Source organism: Chiroxiphia lanceolata, chromosome 5 (genome assembly GCF_009829145.1).
Source record: "Chiroxiphia lanceolata isolate bChiLan1 chromosome 5, bChiLan1.pri, whole genome shotgun sequence".
Lineage (NCBI taxonomy): Eukaryota > Metazoa > Chordata > Aves > Passeriformes > Pipridae > Chiroxiphia > Chiroxiphia lanceolata.
The window spans coordinates 20,483,957-20,503,990 of record NC_045641.1 but is presented as its reverse complement, the minus strand read 5'-3'; the positions used below and the strand labels follow the sequence as shown (position 1 = coordinate 20,503,990).

The 20,034-nt window shown below is 38.1% G+C and overlaps 1 protein-coding gene across 1 annotated transcript in view; it reads left to right on the top strand.

Moving 5' to 3' along the window:
- Positions 1 to 20,034, top strand: part of PLXNB2 (plexin B2) — a 100,087-nt gene that overhangs the window by 64,541 nt on the left and 15,512 nt on the right. The window contains 14 exon segments of the mRNA XM_032687924.1: positions 1,451 to 1,587; positions 2,225 to 2,392; positions 3,979 to 4,087; positions 5,819 to 6,046; positions 6,517 to 6,693; positions 7,137 to 7,276; positions 8,317 to 8,417; positions 10,640 to 10,869; positions 11,870 to 12,051; positions 12,787 to 12,853; positions 12,973 to 13,119; positions 16,766 to 16,922; positions 17,939 to 18,039; positions 19,106 to 19,190. Of these exon segments, the coding sequence (XP_032543815.1) occupies positions 1,451 to 1,587; positions 2,225 to 2,392; positions 3,979 to 4,087; positions 5,819 to 6,046; positions 6,517 to 6,693; positions 7,137 to 7,276; positions 8,317 to 8,417; positions 10,640 to 10,869; positions 11,870 to 12,051; positions 12,787 to 12,853; positions 12,973 to 13,119; positions 16,766 to 16,922; positions 17,939 to 18,039; positions 19,106 to 19,190 (2,029 nt within the window).

Below are 20,034 nucleotides of genomic sequence, written 5' to 3'. Positions count from 1 at the left end.
TTATTGGTGCTATGTGATGGTGATCAGGGAAACCCTCAAGAGCAAGGGAAGTTTTCAAACTTCTCTGTTCTTTCTTTATTTGCCAATGCTTGCTATGGAATAACCCCAAGCCAGGACTTTATTATCAGTCAATCACTTTAGCAAGATTAAGCAAGAGGAGGAGGAAAACAGCTGTCCTTTACAAATATACATGAGACTGGGAAATAAGTTTATTGCTTATTTGACTCATTCAAGAAAAGACTGTGTTTTAGTATGGGTGAAGCAGCACAGTTATACATCAGAAAAGGCACTACCTACTCACAGCCTCCCTAAGCTCCTGAACTGGTACACTTCAGCAAGAGCAGGATCAGGATACCTCATAGCAGTGCCCCAGCCTAATGCACCAGCCACACGCCTGGACCTGGCACCCTCTCTGTGTGTGCAGCACCCATGGCAGCTGGGTGCCCTGGACCACCGTGCTGCCTGCAGGCACAGCAGCTGTGGCCTGGCGGGCGCAAGGGCTGCGGCACGTCTGCAGGCCTGGTGAGGCGTGGGGCCGGCGGGCAGCGCTCGCCCGGGGCCGGCTGGTAACCCCTGTCACGCGGCTTGCTTGGCTTCAGTCGTCCTCTTGATTCAGCAGCTTCAGTGTGGTCCTGAATAAGGATGCTTTTCTCAACTGGAAGCAGAAACTACTTAGCGATGAAGTAATTAAATCATGCTGTTCATGAAAAGCCCCTCATTGTTAATTTACGGTATTTGTCATAGCTCCCAGAATACAATCATGGAAACAAAGACTGAATTGAGAACAAAAGGAGGAAACTTATTTGAGAAATTTAAATATCAAACAAATCTCATAACAATTTGAAGTGTGTTTGCTTGTTTTAATTGTTTTTAAGGAATCCACTCCAAGGTTCTAAGTGCATAAAAAAAAGTTGAGTGTTCTCTGATTTTCTTTCTTTGCAAGCTCATTGCTCAAGAATAGTATAACAGTTAAGAGCCTTATGAGATAAGCAGAATCTTCATATTCTTTCTGTTTGGTACAAGCTTTGAAAACCATGCTCTTTGTCTCCTGTAGCTGACACTCAATATAGGAAACCGGAAGAAAAGATGTAGGTAGACTCAGCCATAAGAAAAAGAAAAATCTTAAGTATGAAACCAGGAAATCCAACAGGAAGCTCTCACAAACATAATGATAGCTAATCCTACATTTTGTGAAAAGGGAATTGAAACTTGGATAAAGCTTCATAAAATACAGTAAAGATAAAAAGTGCGTTCACATCATCTGTTACTTCTTCATTCAGCATAAACAATAAAAGATTTTGTTTTATTTTAGAAAAATTGTCTCTCGTTACCTTAATTTTACTATTTTTCAGATAGTAATAGTAAACTTCTATTAGTTTTTAAACCAAATAGTATTGGTGTAAATTTTATTTTATTTTTCTCAATTAATTTGAACATCTTCTCTTTGCAGGAACCTTATCCTTCTCAAATAAGACCTGAAAGTGGTCCACAAGCGGGTGGAACCACACTTACCATCTCTGGTAAAAACCTCGCCACTGGTTCCAAGAAGGATGTTCAAGTTTCAGTCGGTAGCCAGCCTTGCAATGTGTATGTAGCCTGAGTAATTAACAATACAGAGCTGTATTCTAATGAAACACCAACCTTTTCTGGCCTTAAACAAATCCGTTGTCTGTCTCTCCATTACTCATCCCATGCAATGGAGTTCTGCAGGTAACATGCAGACAGAAGGTCACTCAGAGGCTCCAGCTGGAAGAAGGAGCTGTAAAAACACCCAAAGTGGGAGAATTTAGTTATCCAAAGATTTCTGCAGTTTTGGCTTTCTCTGCTTGACTGGCTGCTTCAAACTCACTCATGCTTTCATTCAGCATCTCCTCAATGGTTCTGTATAAATCTTAATCTTCTAGTGCCCCTTGGCTTGTTCTTCTCACTTCTTTTTCCTTTTATTATTTGCTGCCCTTTTCTTTTCTCAAAAAAGGGAAGGACACCAGGTGTGTTGACATTGCATTGTTCCTGTGTTTTTGCATGATTCATTGTCATATCCTACATCTTTTTTAAAAAACCTAAGTGATCTGAAGAAAGTGATGTCTCCTCTGGTAACTAGTTGGTGCCTGGCAAAATTAGAGCCCTGGTTTTGTTGCTTTGGGGGTACTGCAGTGAAGGAATACAAACCTCCATAATATCGCTAACAGAAGGTGTTTCCTCTTCTTTTTCTTCTCCAATCTAGCACCAAATTTGGAGACGAGATCATTTGCATTACAGGACCTAATAACAAGGTTGAAACTGTTCCAGTCACAATGAACTATGGGGGCATGACAATTACTGTACCACAGCTGTTTACATACAGTGGGAATCCTACTGTCACCAAATTCCTGCCGGTAAATAGCTTCAGCAGGTAATGAAATGTTTGTCATAACTTCATTTAAAATTGGGTTAAAATATGTATAATATGTAATAAACCTATTATGTACGGAAGTGTTGGAAATAAACTTCTGTACTCCGGCCATGCACACATTTAAGTACGTAGCGTTTGTGCAACTGATATTTGAAAGTATTCTGTTTACCTCCAAATTTTCATCCTGTTTCAAAGGTCAATCCTGAAACCAGAAAAGGCAATGAGCTTCTTATAAATGATGATGTCCCAAAGAAAGAGGTTTGAAGTATTTCAGCATGTCAGACAAATCTTTCTCCTACTAGGATAACCTATAGAAAAAGTTTCTAATGGAGAGGTTTCTAACAGTTCTTCTATTTAGCTTTCAATAAGTGTGCTAGAAACAGAGGAAAGTTATGGTGTGTCATCTCTTTCTTTGTCTCATGAGGAAAAAGAAGTATCTTCTTCAGAAATCTAGACCAGGGTTCAGTAATGTTTTTAGAAAGTATGCGCTGTTCTATGGTGGTACTCAGTAACACCCATCTGGTAACTGTTCCTCCTGGGGAAAAGCTCACCTAGGACTAATGGGGAAACCAAGAAACGTATGGCATTCTTGTACTTGTAGCAATACAGCAAATCATCTGTATAAAACCCCTTGTAGCATGCCTCTGGCTTTGAAAGTCATTCTGTGACCTATACAGGGACAAAAAGGAGCCTGATTCATGTTGGTCTCTGCTGTTCCTCAATATTCTGATCTTTCTGCTTAGTGGGGTAAAGTTGGCAGAGTGGGATCGTGATGTTTCCACTTGCTTTCAGTAAAAAGAATTGTAACAACATGACTCAACAAACAGAACATTAAAAATAAATTTGGCCATGACTTCTCTTGGAGATATTAATACCTGTCTCCTTTAATATTGAGTACTCATTTGTATAAAATAGGATTTGGTTTTAACATTTGCTTTTTATTTTTGGTTTGGGTGATTTTGGGGCCCGGATTGTTTCTTTGATAGATTGATAGTGATTTACTCCATGGAATTTAAATGACTTTTTTTTTCCTCTATATAAATTGAAGCCTATTTTTATGGATCGCTTTGAGGTTTGCTATCCCTCTAAATCCATGTTACTTCAATGACTTTAATTCCTACTGGCAACTTGCATGCATTCTTCTTCTTATGTGAATGTATTATTTTTTAAACAATGTGCTGCAAATGAAAGGGAGTAGAGAAGCCAGGTCCCTACAGACCTCTGGAAAATACACTCTCACCTTTGTCTCTTTGTGTGTATGGTAGGCAGAATGATTTTAATAATAATATTAAAGATGTAAAGCACACAAGATTGGCATCAATGAAAAGCCAAAAATACTGGCAAAGCACTTTGTACTTTTTAAAATTCTGCTGTTTTCAAGTGATTTTTAAGTTGACATTGCTGGTTTTAAATGCTGTAGTGATTGATAGCTTTAACAAAAGTCCTTTTTGTGGCATATCTAATTGTCGTGTAGGCATTATATATAGGGGTTTTATCAGTGGAAGTAGTAGCAATGCAGGATGAAGCCGTGTATAGCTGTGACAGTGTACCAATGACTTGACTTCTTTTTTAATTCTACCTTTCAGTGGAGGGAGAAATATTACAGTAACTGGAACCAGTTTTGAGCTCATCCAGAGTTTCTCATTGGTGGTATATGCAGAACGTCCAGAAGCAGGGAAGATAAATCAAAAAAAGGTAATTTTCATTCTTTCCTCACAAAGGCACTGCATTGGATGAAAAGCATATAATCTGTTCAAAAACTGCATTGAAGTTTGCCCACTGGACTTCACTGGGCTTGGGATGAAATAAGGTTTGAACAGATTTCTTGGTCTGTTCAGGGTTTCCATGGGAGAAGATCTTGACTTTCCTACATAGCATCTTGACTTACATTCACTTGTACCTTTCCATCTTCTGCTTTACAATTAGTTTCATTCAGTATGAATAAGGATAGAAAAATTAAGCTTTGAGTGATAAAGTGGATGTATTTCAGAATTTCAAAGTGTTTGGTTTTTCTTTATCTTTCTCCTTCTTCTTCTTCTCCCCCTGCAAGCTTTAGAGATTTGCCTGAAACAGGACCCAAATGTAAACAATGCAGAGCATTCAGCTTTGCACAGTCAGTGCCTTTTATTTTTCTCATATCTCAATGAACCAAGTGTTCTTTTCTTTCTTGCTTCATGCATATTCCACCTGTAGCAGGTTCACAAAAAGTTGTGAAAAATAATGTTAAAAACCCTTCTTGCATCTCATGTTAAGAGGTACTGACATTACCAATAGTCTCAATTTCCCACTCTTCTAATGAAGATATCACAATTTAATTACATGATTTGGGACTTAAAAGTGATCTTCTAGAAGGAATGTTATAAGACTTTTTCTAAGGCTGGCACTTCAGTTTAAGACTGTCTTGTGATCCATAAAGAGTTGTTAATATGCATGTTTTGTAATATATACATGATTCAACTTTTAGAGTAAGCCAAACCCAGCTGGATTTGGAGCCATTAGAACCCTAACCCTAAAGATTTTTAAAAGGAAAACTGCCTATATTTGTTAGGCCAAATACTGCAAGATGTAATTATCTTGATAACCTTGACTCCTAGGACAACCTAAAAGTCTATTTAGCATTCTTGACAGTGTTTATTAACATTTCTTACCCCTCTTATTACATATATTCAGCCTGTCAGCTTAAGGCAGCATCACTTATAGCAAATATTCTTGGTTAAGAGTAAAAGCTTTGCTAATCTTTTGGTTTTCTTCCACTTACATGGCAATATCAGAAATGTTGGAGAGAAGCTATCAAATTACATTGAGTCACAAAGTGAGAAACAGAGGTGGTGATAGACAAATGTTGAGGACTCCTATTAGTGTTTTTGACTATGGTTGATGTTACTTGAAAGAGTGTCAGGGTAAAAACATTTGTGTAATTGGGAATGGAGGATGTTACTGAGTTGTTACCTTGAGTAGTCGACTGATAACTGTGAGATTTTATCCCAAAATTTCACTTAGTAATTGCATTGAATTTCAGTGAGATATTATGCAGTGTGAGTAGAAAAGAATCTACCTGAGATACTTAATGGTACAGAAGATGATAGGATTGAAGGTGACATGTTAACTTCCTAATCTGAGAGGAACTTAATGATAGCAGTTCAGTGTGGTAAAGAGCCACAGAATTTGGAAGCAATGGAAACTGCTCTGTAGCCTAAGCATTTTCTGCAGGCAGCTGCTAGAACACAATGAATCAATGATTTATTCTCATCAACAAATTTATTTCATTTTCTTTTTGGAAAATACCTTATACTATGTTATTTCTGCTGTTTGGCAAGGATATAAATCCAGTGCTTTTATTTCTACAGTCTGAAGTTACCAACAGTTATGTACAGGAACAAGTCAGACTCTAAAATATGTATATTCTTCTTGTCTTATTTCTTGCAGTTTTATGGAAATCTTGTTACAAGACTCAATGAAACCACGGTGGTTTTTAGTTCCCCACCAATACTGGAAGACCCAGAAAACTACAACATTACCACTGTTATTCTAATGGATCGTTATGAGTTGGTTGTAAAAAATGAGAGCCATTCCTTTGCCTATGTTGCAGACCCAACCTTTGAAAACTTCACAGATGGCATCAAAAAACAAGTTAACAAACTTATTAATGCAAAGGTAAACTTGTAGAGAGTTGGTCGCTCATTTTGTCCTTGAAGCATGTATGGAATTTTTCTTTCCTTTCTCAAAGCCTTAACAGTTGTTTGGTGCCATACCCCAAATGCTTGGTAGAGTCCCTTACCTCTGCTAGATGAAGAACATTAACAGCTCCCCTTTCCTCTCCCTGCCCCTTCTCAGAGAGAGTTGCTATCTTTTTAGCCATACTTCAGGGGCACCAGGGATGCACTCTCCTGCTGAGCCTGGCGTTTGGAAATGTCCTCTCCCAGTAGAGCTCCCAGGAACTGGAAAGGACATCTTATCTCACACAAGGCAAGGGGAGAAATCGCGTAATTCCCAATTGTTCTGCTGTTCTGTAGGCTGCAGTGTGAATCACATCTGCTGCTAAAAGTGATCCAAATGGAAGGTTGCAACTCAGGATTTCTCCCAAGACTTTGGGATGATGACTTAGCTTTTTATTTTCTGTCTAGGGCAGTAACCTGAACAAAGCCATGACAATAGACGAGGCCCAGGCTTTTGTGGGTGATGAGCCTTGCAACATAAAAACTCTTACTGAAACGGACTTATACTGTGAGCCACCAGAAGTACAGCCTCAACCAAAGAAACGGCAGAAGAGAGATACCATCAATAACCTTCCTGAATTCATTGTAGGTTACCTTTTCTATAGAATTTACTATCGTGTAAATGAAATTGATACAGTGCTTCTTAACTGAAGTGATTTGTTCTCCAAAGTTGTTGTAGTACCATGAAGAAACTCCTCAGAGTTCTTTCTTTCTTCAGCGTCTGCCTGCTGCATAAAAGACGTAACAGGCAAGAGTAGTTCCAAGCTACCATGTCTTCTACCTTCATTACGTAGGAATGTAATGCTGTAGCTAGACAGACTGGGGATTTTTTCTTCCTCTGCTAAGCAAAATTAAATGACTTCATGAAATAAAGTGCTAGTGACCCAAATTCAGTATAAAATATTCAGAAATGCTTCCTTTGTCTGGCAGTTTGAGCTAGAAATTCACTTGTGGGAATTGCTAAACTGAGAAATGAACCACCATCCATTTGCACTTTTTGAGACAAATGTCTGTGCTTATCCAATTAGGTGAAATTTGGACTCCGGGAATGGATCCTTGGAAGGGTGGAATATGATACACGTGTGACTGATATCCCACTGAATCTTATTTTGCCACTGGTACTTATTCCTATGATAGCAATAATTGGTATTTCTATCATCTGTTACAGGTAAGTTCCTTTAATTAGGTGCTTTTGTTGTCCTAAAGCTTTCAGGATACTACCCGATTGTTTTCAGCTCAGTCTACAGAAATTATCTTCATCTTTTTTATGATCTGTAGAGTTAAGAAAAATGCTGAAAATATGTATGAGCACCGATTTATTCCTCTCACGCACACCAAATTCCTTGGTGTCAGTCAGCCCAGTCCGTCCTTTGTACATAAACACAGCAATTGGTCCCAGGCTTCCCAACTACACAATTGCAGACTGAGTTGCACACATAGCTCTTTGAAATGGCAGCTAAAGTGCCACTTGTGAAAAAGATAACTTATTCTGTATACATACCCATCAGCATTTATGCTGCCTCAGTCAGCACTGTAGGTCTGAGCTGGATGGATTTTACTAAGGGGTCATTTTGGCCTTTCCAGCTGAGATAAGTGCTACCCACACACAAACTGCATGATTAACAGCGAAATTCATGCTTCATAAAGGACCAGAACAATGTCTGTATTTCGTTTAAGACCTACTTAGTCCAATTCTAAGGTTAATAATGAGGGCCTCATACTGTCCCTCAGAAGGAGGTGGATTTCACTCTTGTGGTACATATCAATATAGTTGAAGCATGTGCTGTACAGCCCTGATGTTCTCTTGGATGTCTGTCAGCCTTCTCAGTTCAATCCCAGACACTCTCCTGAGTGGCTTAGAGCCAGTTCAGGACATGTTGCAAGCAATCTTTGTTCAGTGCATACAAATTGAGTTTCTGTACTTGATATGTGATTGAAAGCATTTTAGCTACTTCTCATTGGATTTTAAATCGTTGGCCCGAGTGTGCTTTGAAGCAGCCAGCCATGATGGTGCCAAGTGGATTTACGTGGAATGAAGACTTCGGCCACTGTTGCTGTTTTCCTCCTCTATTCTCTTTCTGCTGTACTTAAAAAAATCAAAGTCAGGAAAATTTCCTCCAGTCCTTTAGCTTCCCTCTCAGAGCTGTTCCAAATTGTTTACTTTTGTAATTCATAACTTTTTTAAAATCTTACTTCTATTTCATAAAGACGCAAGAGCCAACAAGCAGAACGAGAGTATGAAAAAATTAAATCACAGCTTGAAGGCCTGGAGGAGAGTGTCAGAGACCGATGCAAGAAGGAATTCACAGGTATGACAGAAATTTTCACTGCTGTGCATCTCCTTCAGCAATCAGAAGACAGGCTGAAGGAATGGTACTTGCTTACTAAAACTGTCTTTTGGGAACAAATAATTAATAGATCTTTGTAGTCTTCATTAATGACATTGACATAGAGGAGATATTTTGCTATTGTATATGAAAGAAGTAAAATAAAATAGGTAGCCAAGGTTATTAAAATAAATGGACAGTTTTAGTCTAAAGGAAGCACAGTTAGAAACTGGGACTAGAAACCAGTTGAGCTAGAGGTTACTATAGCCATTAATGTGAGTGGTCATTAACATGAAGATAAGAATGTTTTGTAGTGATTAACCGTGCACTTAGTGTTTAGCACAGTGACTGTATGTGCTAAGTATGCATATTGGGAGATGTTTGAGAACTGCAAAATTTATTTGCAGCAATCAGCATACAAAGGCATAACTTGCTAAGCTCACAGGAAAGAAATAGCATTTTTCCCTGTCTATCGTGGGAAAAACCTTAGCTTGATTTGAGGAGTTAGCTAATTGTTCTGTGTAAATGTAGAGGCATCATCCCAGGGAAGGCAGCAGGAGGTGAGAAGGCTCAGCATTTTTACATGTTGAACTACTGATTGCAACGCTTAAATTAGGCATCTCAGTGTAAACATAGCAAATATTGGCCTAAATGATTACCATGAAATGTCACCTCATTATCTGAATTATACTTGCTGTTGGGTCATGTTGAAATAATCTCTATTAAAAAAATTACCCACATGTTTTGTTTCTAAAGAGAAAACATTATTTCATATTGACAATAGCTGAAAAGCAGGATTGAATAAAACAGCAATTTCAGGTTAGACTTGGAAATTAATTTAAGAAGCTCAGGGTATCTCAAATATTTCAGCCATGCTGAAAGCCTCGGCCTCAGCCCCAGTCATGTTTTTTCTGGAATTTCTGGGACAAGATGTTCTTTACTTGTATCAGGTTGCTAGGTTGCTTTTTCTGGAAAACCAACTCCTTCCAGGTTCTGGACACAAACTAGAAGCAAATGTTTGAATCAAGAATTATTCCCAAATGGGCTTAATTTCAAACTGCATTTTGAACTGTAAGAGGATCTATCAAGGTCCTCCATTCCTCTCTCCACTTCTCCCATGGCACTTCATACTTGTTTCTGAAGGAAGGTGCTTTTCTCTTGCTGGGGCAAGAGTAGGAGGCTACAGATTTCTGCTGCCTGTTGGGTTGAAGATACAGAAAGTACAAACACTGGGGAAGTAGAATACACATCCAAGGAGTAATCCAGTTCCTAAACTACACCCACCTTGACTGAGTTACATGAAACACCGAAGTCAAAACACATTCTAGTACCATACTGTGAAACAGTAATGTCAACAGCACAAAGTGCAGACTATCTAAATACATGGGACCAAAGATAGCCAAAAATGCTAATGCCACAAAGAGGGAAACCAGAAGATGCTTTCTCCCTCAGCTTTGCTGAATGCTATAAAATAAAGTGGTAAATGAATGAATAAGAGCAATAAAACTCCTGAGAAAATAGGTCACTAGATTAATTAACATGGTATTCTAGTCAATCAGCAATATTGGGTAATTGGAAAGCCTTCAGGTAGAATAGCTGCTCCAAAGGATAATTCCCTAATTTTTGTCCCTTTTAAGAATTTCAGAGCTTTTGAGTCCCACAGAAATGTTTCCATCAATTTCAATGAACCATTTAACCTTCTTCCTTCCTGCCATTCCTTTCCTTTCAATTAAATTAAATTAGCATGCTTTACACTTTAAACCTTTCTTTCCTTGATTGTTTTTAAAGGAACTTTCATTACTACCTAGACTCAGAGGGTATGGATTGGGAAAAAACCAAACCAAACCAAAACAATTAAACAAACAAACAAAAATATCATAGTGTCTTTTTTTTTGTTCTGTACTACAATCTTACATTCATATATATAAAATCACACAGATGCCCATTAAGGGCCTTTTTTGGATAGTCAACAACAAGGAAGTCATCAGTGCTAAAGGCAGTTATCCTCATGTCACCATAGGATTAACTGTGGTCATAGTTAACAGGATAATTGGTAAAAATAGCAAGAGAAAATGTGAGATGAAATAAGAGTTTTTAAAGCTGAGTTGCTTTTTCTCTATTATAAGGCTCCCAAAGAGATTGTGTTGCCTAAAAAACCTGCAGGCTTTTTTAAATGAACCTTTAAACTGCATTGCATATTGCAGATCTAATGATAGAGATGGAGGATCAGACAAATGATATCAATGAAGCTGGAATTCCAGTACTGGACTACAAAACCTACACAGACAGAGTCTTCTTCTTGCCCTCCAAAGATGGAGAGAAAGATGTGATGATTACGGGGAAGCTGGATATTCCTGAGGCTAGGCGCCAGACTGTGGAGCAGGCTTTGTACCAGTTTTCCAATCTCCTCAACAGCAAATCATTTCTCATTAATGTGAGTACTGAAGTAGATTCACCTTGTCTCTTAGCTAGGCATAACTGTGTATGAAAGACAGGAGGTTTGTAAACACAACTGAACCAGAATTATTAAAAATAAGTGATGTTGTTATGGTTCTGATTCCACAGTAACCACTGCACATATATGGTATCACAGCCAGAGCTTCCTGGTGGGACAAAGAGGCAAGGTCCTATTCATGCACCAGGTCATGTAGTATGGAGCTAGTCAACATTGCAGTGGCCGTAGGAAAACAGATATTACCCAATCTGGCATAAAAACCGATGTTACAAGTTTGTTTTAGCCTTTTAAGACGTGATCAGAGTGCTGATTCCAATCGTGGCTTCTTACAGGAGTCACCTGTGGGCAGCCATCTACTGAATCTCTGCCCCCAGAGAGGCAGAGGCTCCTCAAGTGACCTATTCATCAAGACTGATGTTCTCACAGCAGTTCTGAAGAGACTTCTAATTGCTCACTTTCAAAAACTGGAGGCTCATTGTCAGACACCTAAATATAGATTTAGGCTTCTAACTTTTTCTCTCTTTTTTCTGTTTTTTTAATGAGGCTCTAGTGCTGAGCTAGTTAATGGTAGTATTAGAGTTTCTGGCAGATGAAAGCACATTCCCAGGTGTAGTTGTATTAGTGTCTTTGTAATTTGATGTAAAAGGACTGGGAATTTGGAGGAGAGAAGAGTTGATTTTCTCTTTAAAAAATTGTCACAGAACACTGTTCTTCCTTAAAGCATTCTTTTTAGATAAGGTTTTAGTTAAGTATATAAACATTCCTTGGGTCAGTCCAGTGCACTCTGTGCATATCTAGAAACACATTCTGGGCAACATTTTCTTATAAGTAGTTTTTTTGAACTTCTGAAAACTTTTCCATTCTGCACTTAGGAGATTAATATTAAAATAATATTTCTTGTCTTCTTAGTGCAGACAAGTGTTGAGGTTCTTCCGAAACCTGCCATCTGCCTTGATTCTGCATTTGTTTTCTGTTTCAGTTTATTCACACGCTGGAAAACCAAAGGGAGTTCTCTGCTCGAGCTAAAGTGTATTTTGCATCTTTGCTGACAGTCGCTTTACATGGAAAGCTAGAATACTATACTGACATCATGAGGACGCTATTCTTAGAACTTATGGAGCAGTATGTTGTGGCCAAAAACCCAAAGCTGATGCTAAGAAGGTTTGAATGATTGATTGTCATATTTTCTGTGGGTCTCTGGTTTTCTGTAAATGTGTTTCTTTTGCAATGTGACTGTATTAAAATGCCAGCTATCCGTGAAAGTCAGAAATAACTTGGCCCAAGCATATTATGAAGACAAGCCCACAGGAGCAGCTGCTGAAGGCACAGGCAGGACTGCTGGCCACAGATTTCCTTAGACAAATACTGTAGTGCAGGAACACCTACCTTAGTTCAAAATATCATATTGAACATTTCATTTACTTTTTAATCTAACCTTATTTCAAATGATCTAGCATTTATACCAGGCATCATGTCTGTAATGAGCACATACAATCAGCTTGCATTGTGCTTTCAATGAGGGCTTGCTCTAGTGTTTTAACCCCTTTTTTATCCTAAATAAATTGCAATACACTTTGCTGTGTTTATGTTGTAGCTTTGTAATCTGTAGGTTATTTCCCAGTAACTGCACGACTAGGTTAATTTTTTAGCTCTTACAGCGCAGACCCAGTTTAAGGTTTTGCATAAAGGATGTGTGATTTTCAGCAATGAGCTGAAGGTACATGGGAATGATGAGCAATACAAAGCACTTATCCTAGAGCAAGTATATGCTTTCAAAGCTCTGTAGGGAAATCATTACATTAGGAGAGTGCATGCAGTTAAGCATGTAAGAATGTAATATTTCAAGCAAGCAATGTACCCTTACCATACTCAGGTTTGGTTGGGTTTTTTTTTCAGGTCTGAAACGGTTGTTGAGAGAATGTTGTCTAACTGGATGTCTATTTGTTTATATCAGTACCTCAAGGTAAGAGTAAAAGTCTATTGCCTGTGGTTTTTTTTTTTTTTTAATCAGTAATGCTTAAACATGCTGCATTGAGTATATCTTTTGGTTTTGCTTTATTTCATGTTCTCTCCTTTAAACAGGACAATGCTGGGGAGCCTCTTTATAGGTTGTTCAAGGCTATCAAACACCAGGTAGAAAAAGGCCCAGTGGATGCTGTACTAAAGAAAGCCAAGTATACACTGAATGACACAGGCTTACTGGGAGATGATGTAGAGTATACACAATTGGTAAGCAAAGCATGGTTAATAGATTACAAAATCTTTTTCTATTTTAAGATTAATTTCTGTAATGTTAAGTCTGTACATAGTTTTCTAGACTACTGTGAACTGCATAGAAAATCTTATCATGGGCAGGACTGTCAATAGTTTGACCAAAGCAAGAATCCAAGCAGGAAAACACAATTATAAAGTATCTTCTAAGATAAAATCCAAACCCTGCCACTGTGGAATCCATTTCAATAAACCCCTTTCATAATTTTCAGTCAGTCTAAACAGTGGTTAGGGCATTTGGCTCCTCCCTTTTTTGCATCTAAATTCACTGCTAATTGATTTTAGCAGAATTCTTGCACTACCATTATTCTTGAAATTCAGGTTATCTTTCTCCCTTGTGATTGCTGCTGGTCAGCATATCAAACATCATTCTGTTACTATACCAGGATGAGCTCCTCTGCAATCCTGTGAGATGGCTCTGCAATCTCCAGTATACTTTATGAACTTTTTTCTGCATTTGTTCCTATGTAAGTCAAACTCTCCTGAACATGGGTGTTATCATTTACCTTGGCTGAATGCCCCGTGTCCACCGAGACTCCGCCTAACCCCCCCCTCCCCCCGAAGGAAAAGGAGGAGGGAAGGGGGGAAAGAAAAAAGCTTGCAAAACCAAGACTGCTAAGAAGGCAGTTTTATATGTAGACAGAGTAGAAAAAGAGAACTATAAGCACTATGCACTGACAATAAAGACTACTTCCCCACAAAAGGTGTTTTCCTCTTCCGAAGAACAGCATCTATCCCACACAACTGCCCTGGAAGAGAAGGAAGGAGTTGTTTCCTTCTCATCTCTTTATAGCTGGGCTGACGTAACATCGTATGGAATAGCTCATTGGTGAAATATACATCAGGTGACCTATCCTAGTTCCATTTCCCTCCCAGGGAGGGTTAAAACCCCACTACAATGGGCGGCCAAACTGGTATTGAAAGGTGTTTATTTCCACTTGGGGAAATAATTCTCTACAGTGCTGAGGGGAAGCTGCATCTACAGAGAGTTTTGGAGACCTGTGTTACATCCTCCAAGTGGGATAAGTGGACACTGCTGCCAAGGAAACTCCCCCTGTGAGCTCTATCACCCCCTGAATCTGATCACCAGTGCCATGGTCCAGTTCTCTTCAATTATGTATTCTACTTTGACTTAATTTTGTTCACTGACAGAAATTTTCACCACTTTTTCAACCATACTCCAGAAAACAAATTCACTGTCCTTTTAAAAAAACTGAAGCAGCCCACTCTTTAGCTTTTCAGGGAGTGTAAAATCTAGTTTTGCTCTTTCTGATAGTCTTGCTGGTTTTCTTCAGGATACAGTATAGTAAATATCAAAGATGCACAGACTGTCCTTCAGAGACCAACACAGAATATTTTTTTTTTCGTTTTTACTGACATGTTAGGAATCATTTGTAGTTGTCTCCAACTGAGACATATATGCAGTGTGGAAAGAAAAACTTAAAAAAAACTTTATTAAGTCCCATTTTGAAAAACAAAATTACCATTTTATGTATTCTGAAGGGATGCTGAGGGGAGGGCTGATGTGAGGAGATTGCTATGGAACTTTCACTTACAGAGTCATCGGACTGTGACCTAGACTGCCTGCAGGAAGAGTGTCATGGGCAATAAAAAATATTTTAACCAATATTTTGGCAACTAGTTGAGTTATCATCTTTATATCTGAGCTGAAATTGGCACCCACAGAAAACACGCTGACTGGCAATGCTGGCTATAATTTCTGTTGTGTTAAAAATTGTGAGAAAATAATTTATTTACACGGTACATCATGTAAGACTTAATGGCAGTAATTCTTTATTCAGTCTGTTTCTTTTCACAAAAAAACCCAATGCCTGCAACTAAGCTAAATGAATCAGTGTAAAAGCAGAAAATTTGTGTATGCAATCAGATATGGGCACAACAAGCATATTAGCCAGATATTAAACATTATAACATTGTACAGTAGCAGTATTTGGTCCAGACCAACAGATTTCCCAACAAATAAGTATTTTATCTGTGTGCATGTGTGGAAGATGATGAGATATATGCATATATATTTGTGACAAAATATTATGAAGGGAGGTACTATTGCCATAAGTTATTGGGATCTCAGGCACAATGATGATGATATGGTAACTGAACAGTTAGGGAGCATTTGTGCACCAGTGTAGGTTAAAGCATGAGTTAATTCCTTCACTTCTGCCTGAAAGTGAGACAAGGTGGGAAAGTACAGCACAGAGCAGTTGTCTGCTCTCTAATTGTTCTTATTTAAAAGATGAATCTGTTTTGCATCACTGGTTACACTGACATGCTGCATACTGAACCAGCAGCAAAATCATGTCTAATTACCATAAAGCTAATAGGAAAAGGAAGGTGAAATCTCATGATTAGTTTGAGAGTTCTGTCAAGGGACAGTGCAATCATGTTTAATTTGACTGCCGTATGGCGTAGCTTTTCTACTGATTAAAAATACCAGCTACGCAAGTTTATTTTTGAGGCCTGATATGATAAATTCAGGCATTATGGTTGGCAGGACCGTATGTATCTGAGAGCTGCCGTGCTTTGGATGTGCCTGGCCTTCTAAGCTACTTGACTGGCAAAAGATTCACAACAGCACTGAACTGTTGTACTGACTCAGCTAGTGAAAGAAAGAGGACTTTCATAACATGTACATGGTTTTGTTGATTTTTTTTTTCTTCTGTGGAGGTTTCCTGGCCATGGTTTTCTTGTTTGCTTTTGTCTATATTGAAACTGACACTTATATAGCAAAGCTACTTTCAAAAAAATCACTCTAGATTTAGCAAATTATAGGCTTTCAAGAAATTCTCCTTAACATAAAAAACCATGTCAATACTATAAGAAAACAGTAATATTTTAGAACTAGCATAAGCTACATAGGTGTATTTTTTCTGGGAGCTATTAGTGCTATTGTGATAATAATAAGCAGTAAATGAGGTTTTCAAACACCAAAGATGATAGAAATGGCTTTTACATGTACATATATGTGTGTGTGTGTGTGTATATTTAATGAACATTGGTCACAGGAGGCAAAGTAAGGGAAGCTGAACAGCTCACTCCTCATCAGTTGAGCCATGTTAAATCACCAGATGTACAGAAGTAGCCTCAACTTTAAAACCACAGCTGCGAAGACAGCATAAAGAAAGGCAAAAGCACACGATATTCTAGGAGTTCAGCAAAGTGCAGTTCAAATGATTATTGAGAACTCAAAAAGTTTGAACACTGCATTACATGGGCTTTTTTATGTTTTTATGTTTGTGATTATCAGTCATTGGTCCAGGTTTTTTGTTCTCATGTCCTTCTTTATTAAACTCCCAAGACTCAATAATATTAGCATATTATACATGACTAAATCTATTCTGTATCTTTTATGTTTTGTCATAGTGGTAGGAATTTCTGATAGCTGGTTGGCTACACAATAGCAAAGGTTCCTTCAAATAATCCCTCAAATAATCCATACTCCTATTGCAAATATGTGTTGCTGTGCAATAATCATTGCACGGTGAATTTCAGATACTGTTAGCATTTAAATCACCCAGAAAAACAGATGCAGAGGTAATTCAGCACTGAATTGTCTTAATAATCATGTACATTCTTTTCTTTACAGACAGTTAATGTATATGTGCAAGATGGTGGAAACGAATCCATACCTGTGAAAGTGCTGAACTGTGATACTATATCACAAGTAAAGGAAAAGATAATAGACCAAGTCTATCGAAATCTGCCATGTTCTCAGTGGCCAAAAGCTGAGAGTGTAGTTATTGGTAGGTAGCTCCTTGTGGTACCATATTGAACAGGTGAGACGTGTGATTTTATAGTTTCTCAAAAAATGCCTATAAGAGCATTTATTGCTTGGATTTGGTTTGGTTTGGTTTGTATTTTCTTTAAAAAAAAAATTAATTGTATTCATGTTCAGCTGAATGCAAAAATACAGCATGTTGCAGCAATCTTAATATGCCTTAAAAATGAATGCCTTCTTACAGAGTTATTTTTCCTGACTTAGAATTTCAGTATACTGTCATTAGTGTGCAAAGAGCCTGTTAATGACTGTTAGCACAAATGTATTCATGTCTGACAGAGTCAGTATCTCAGGTACTAATTAATGTGATAATGACAGCATGGATAATTAACTGATGGAGAAATAATGATGCAATTTCAGAAACTGGTACCGATTTTTAGTTGCCTTTATGATGGTTATTCAAAAGAATTATAACTTACAGGAACTGCACTTTTAGTAGATGATGAACCATCTAGCTTCTGAAAATCATCCTCCTTGAAGGCTTTCAAAATAGCTGTTCTCTTCTTGAGAAAAAAAAAAAAGAAATGGTGTTACTTAAAAAGGCCTAATTATCTCATAATAAAAGCTCCAATTAATAGTTTTTTTCAATATCTTCATTACTTCATTAATCTGAAAGTAGAAGATGGAATTCTTGCTCTTCAGGAAATCCTAGTAAAACCCCTAAAAATGTCTTTTCTATTCCATGAAGTCCTACTCTATTCATGGACTGATAGCAGATCTTATATATTTATAGTATTCTATACAAAGGAATTTAGCTTTTTGTGGAAGATAATCAGAAGTCATATGCATGGTTAGGAATAGTTCATGCAAACTTCTGTAATAAAGACCAAAGGATTAAGCTATAAAAACCACACATTTGGGCATATGCTAAATTACTTCTCTTAATATTCCACAATGTGTCAATGGGTCTGTAAAACATTCTTTGAGTAGTTATTTTTGCATTGTTAAAAACTGTTTTTTCTCACTTTAATTAACCCTTAGAGTGGCGTCCAGGTTCTACTGCACAGATCCTCTCAGACCTGGATTTAACATCCCAAAGAGATGGCAGATGGAAACGTATCAACACATTAATGCATTATAACGTAAGGTGTTTCAAAACAGTTATTTGCACCTGTTAACCGTTCTCTAGTAATAAATAAAATCTTTATTTGTTTTTAGAGAAACTTCAGTGCTACATATAGGTTGCCCAGATAAGTTGTGGATGCCCCATCCCTAGAATTGTTCAATGCTGGGCTGGATGGGGCTTTAAGCAACCAGATCTAGTGGATGGTGTCCCTGCCTGTGGCAAGGGAGTTGGAACTAGATGACCTTTAAGGTCCCTTCCAACCCAAACCATTCTATGATTTCTGTGATAAAGAATCAAAAGAAAAACACAGGGCTTGGGTCTAGGCAGTAAAAGCTTCGGAGTGTGAAAGGCTGGGTCTAGACATATTGCCTAAACATCTTACAGAAAAACACATCACCTAAATGCCACCACTTTGGTTCCCTCATCATTGCAGTATCCAAATCTATACTCCCCTTTGAGCATTCAAAAGCTCCTTTTGCTATATCTCATATTCATCTTTTCTCTCCTCTACCACTTCCTACCCCTGAGAATTGTCCTTGTCATTGCTGTGCTGCTGAATAGATTTTGGATTGGTCTGGTTTGTTCAACAGCCCAGTCAGGAGAGCAGATGTTGACGGTTTTGTACCGTCTGTTTTAGGTTTCATACTGTGCACTCTACCACACACTTGCAATCCACTTATCTTTCCTTTGTATGCTATTTATTGCCTTCCAGCAACAGATACCCTGATTAGAAAAGGTTGGTTTTCCCTCAGAAAACAGACAGGTCTGATTCTTCATGATAAACCCCATTTTTGTACAAAGGGCACCCACACCAGATTGAGGAGTCACTTAAGCCACTTAAGGAGGTGCTCCTAATATTTCAGTAATCTCAGAGGAGGTGTTGATGGGATCTCTTATTAAAGGAGGGGGGGCAGTCTGTTCTGAATTGCAGTCAGTTTCCCAAGAAGCCTTTGAAGGGCAGCGTTCATCATAGGTCTAGATTCCCTGGAACAGACTACAGAAACCACAGTTTATGATTTAAAAAAGACGTTCAGTAGGGCATGTTTCTTCTGAAGAACATCTCTGTGTTTGTATTTTCAAAGGTCCGAGATGGTGCCACACTCATCTTATCGAAAATGGGAATTTCCCAGCAGCCAGAGGATAATCAACAAGATGTCCCAGGGGAAAGTAAGTATGGTGGCTTCCCTACCTCTCAAGATGACTAGAAGTCAAAACCCACATAGAGAGAGCAATGCTGCTGTCTTGATTGTGATTATCACGCACTTCTATGGAGCTACATATTCCCCACCAGACTATACAGGTTTATTTGTTTTTTGTTACCCACTGTACACTTGCGATAGTTGTCTTTGCCCTCATTATAGAAGTCTTAAATACTGAGACTTTAACCATAATTTCTGTGAGTCTATACCCCAACTTAATAGAAAGCAATCTTATTAAACATTTCCTTACATATTTTGTTTTTTAATCACACTACATTTATAGTCAAACTATATGTTTCATCTTCCCAGAGCTTAATCTCTTTTTGTCCTTTCTGCATCCTTTACTCACTTTCCTCTTCAAATTTCTTCCACTTCTTATTAGACTGAGAATTAAATGCAGTGTTCTTGATGAACCACAGTATAGACTAGGTCCCCTCTCTGTGATATAATGGATCTGATGCAATTTTTTTATCGCATTTCTTACAACTATGTTGCCGTGCCTCTATACACTCATATTTTTTGTCTCTCTCCCTTTGAGTGATGTTTCATAAGCTATGTTTTTTTCAGGGCTTTTTGATTGACTTCATTCATTCCATGCATTTTATCTCCTTAGGTGCAGTATTTTTACAATTCCTTTGTTCTTTTTGAGGTTTGCAGTCCACTGTAAGTTAGTGTCAGGAATTTCCTCATAATGTTTCTTCTCTTTCACATCACTAATGCAGCTCTCGTATAGTTCTTGTATTGCTGTCTGCTACAGTATGCTGGACTTCTCAACACAGAAGACAACCTGTTAGCTTGCAACCAATCTTTTA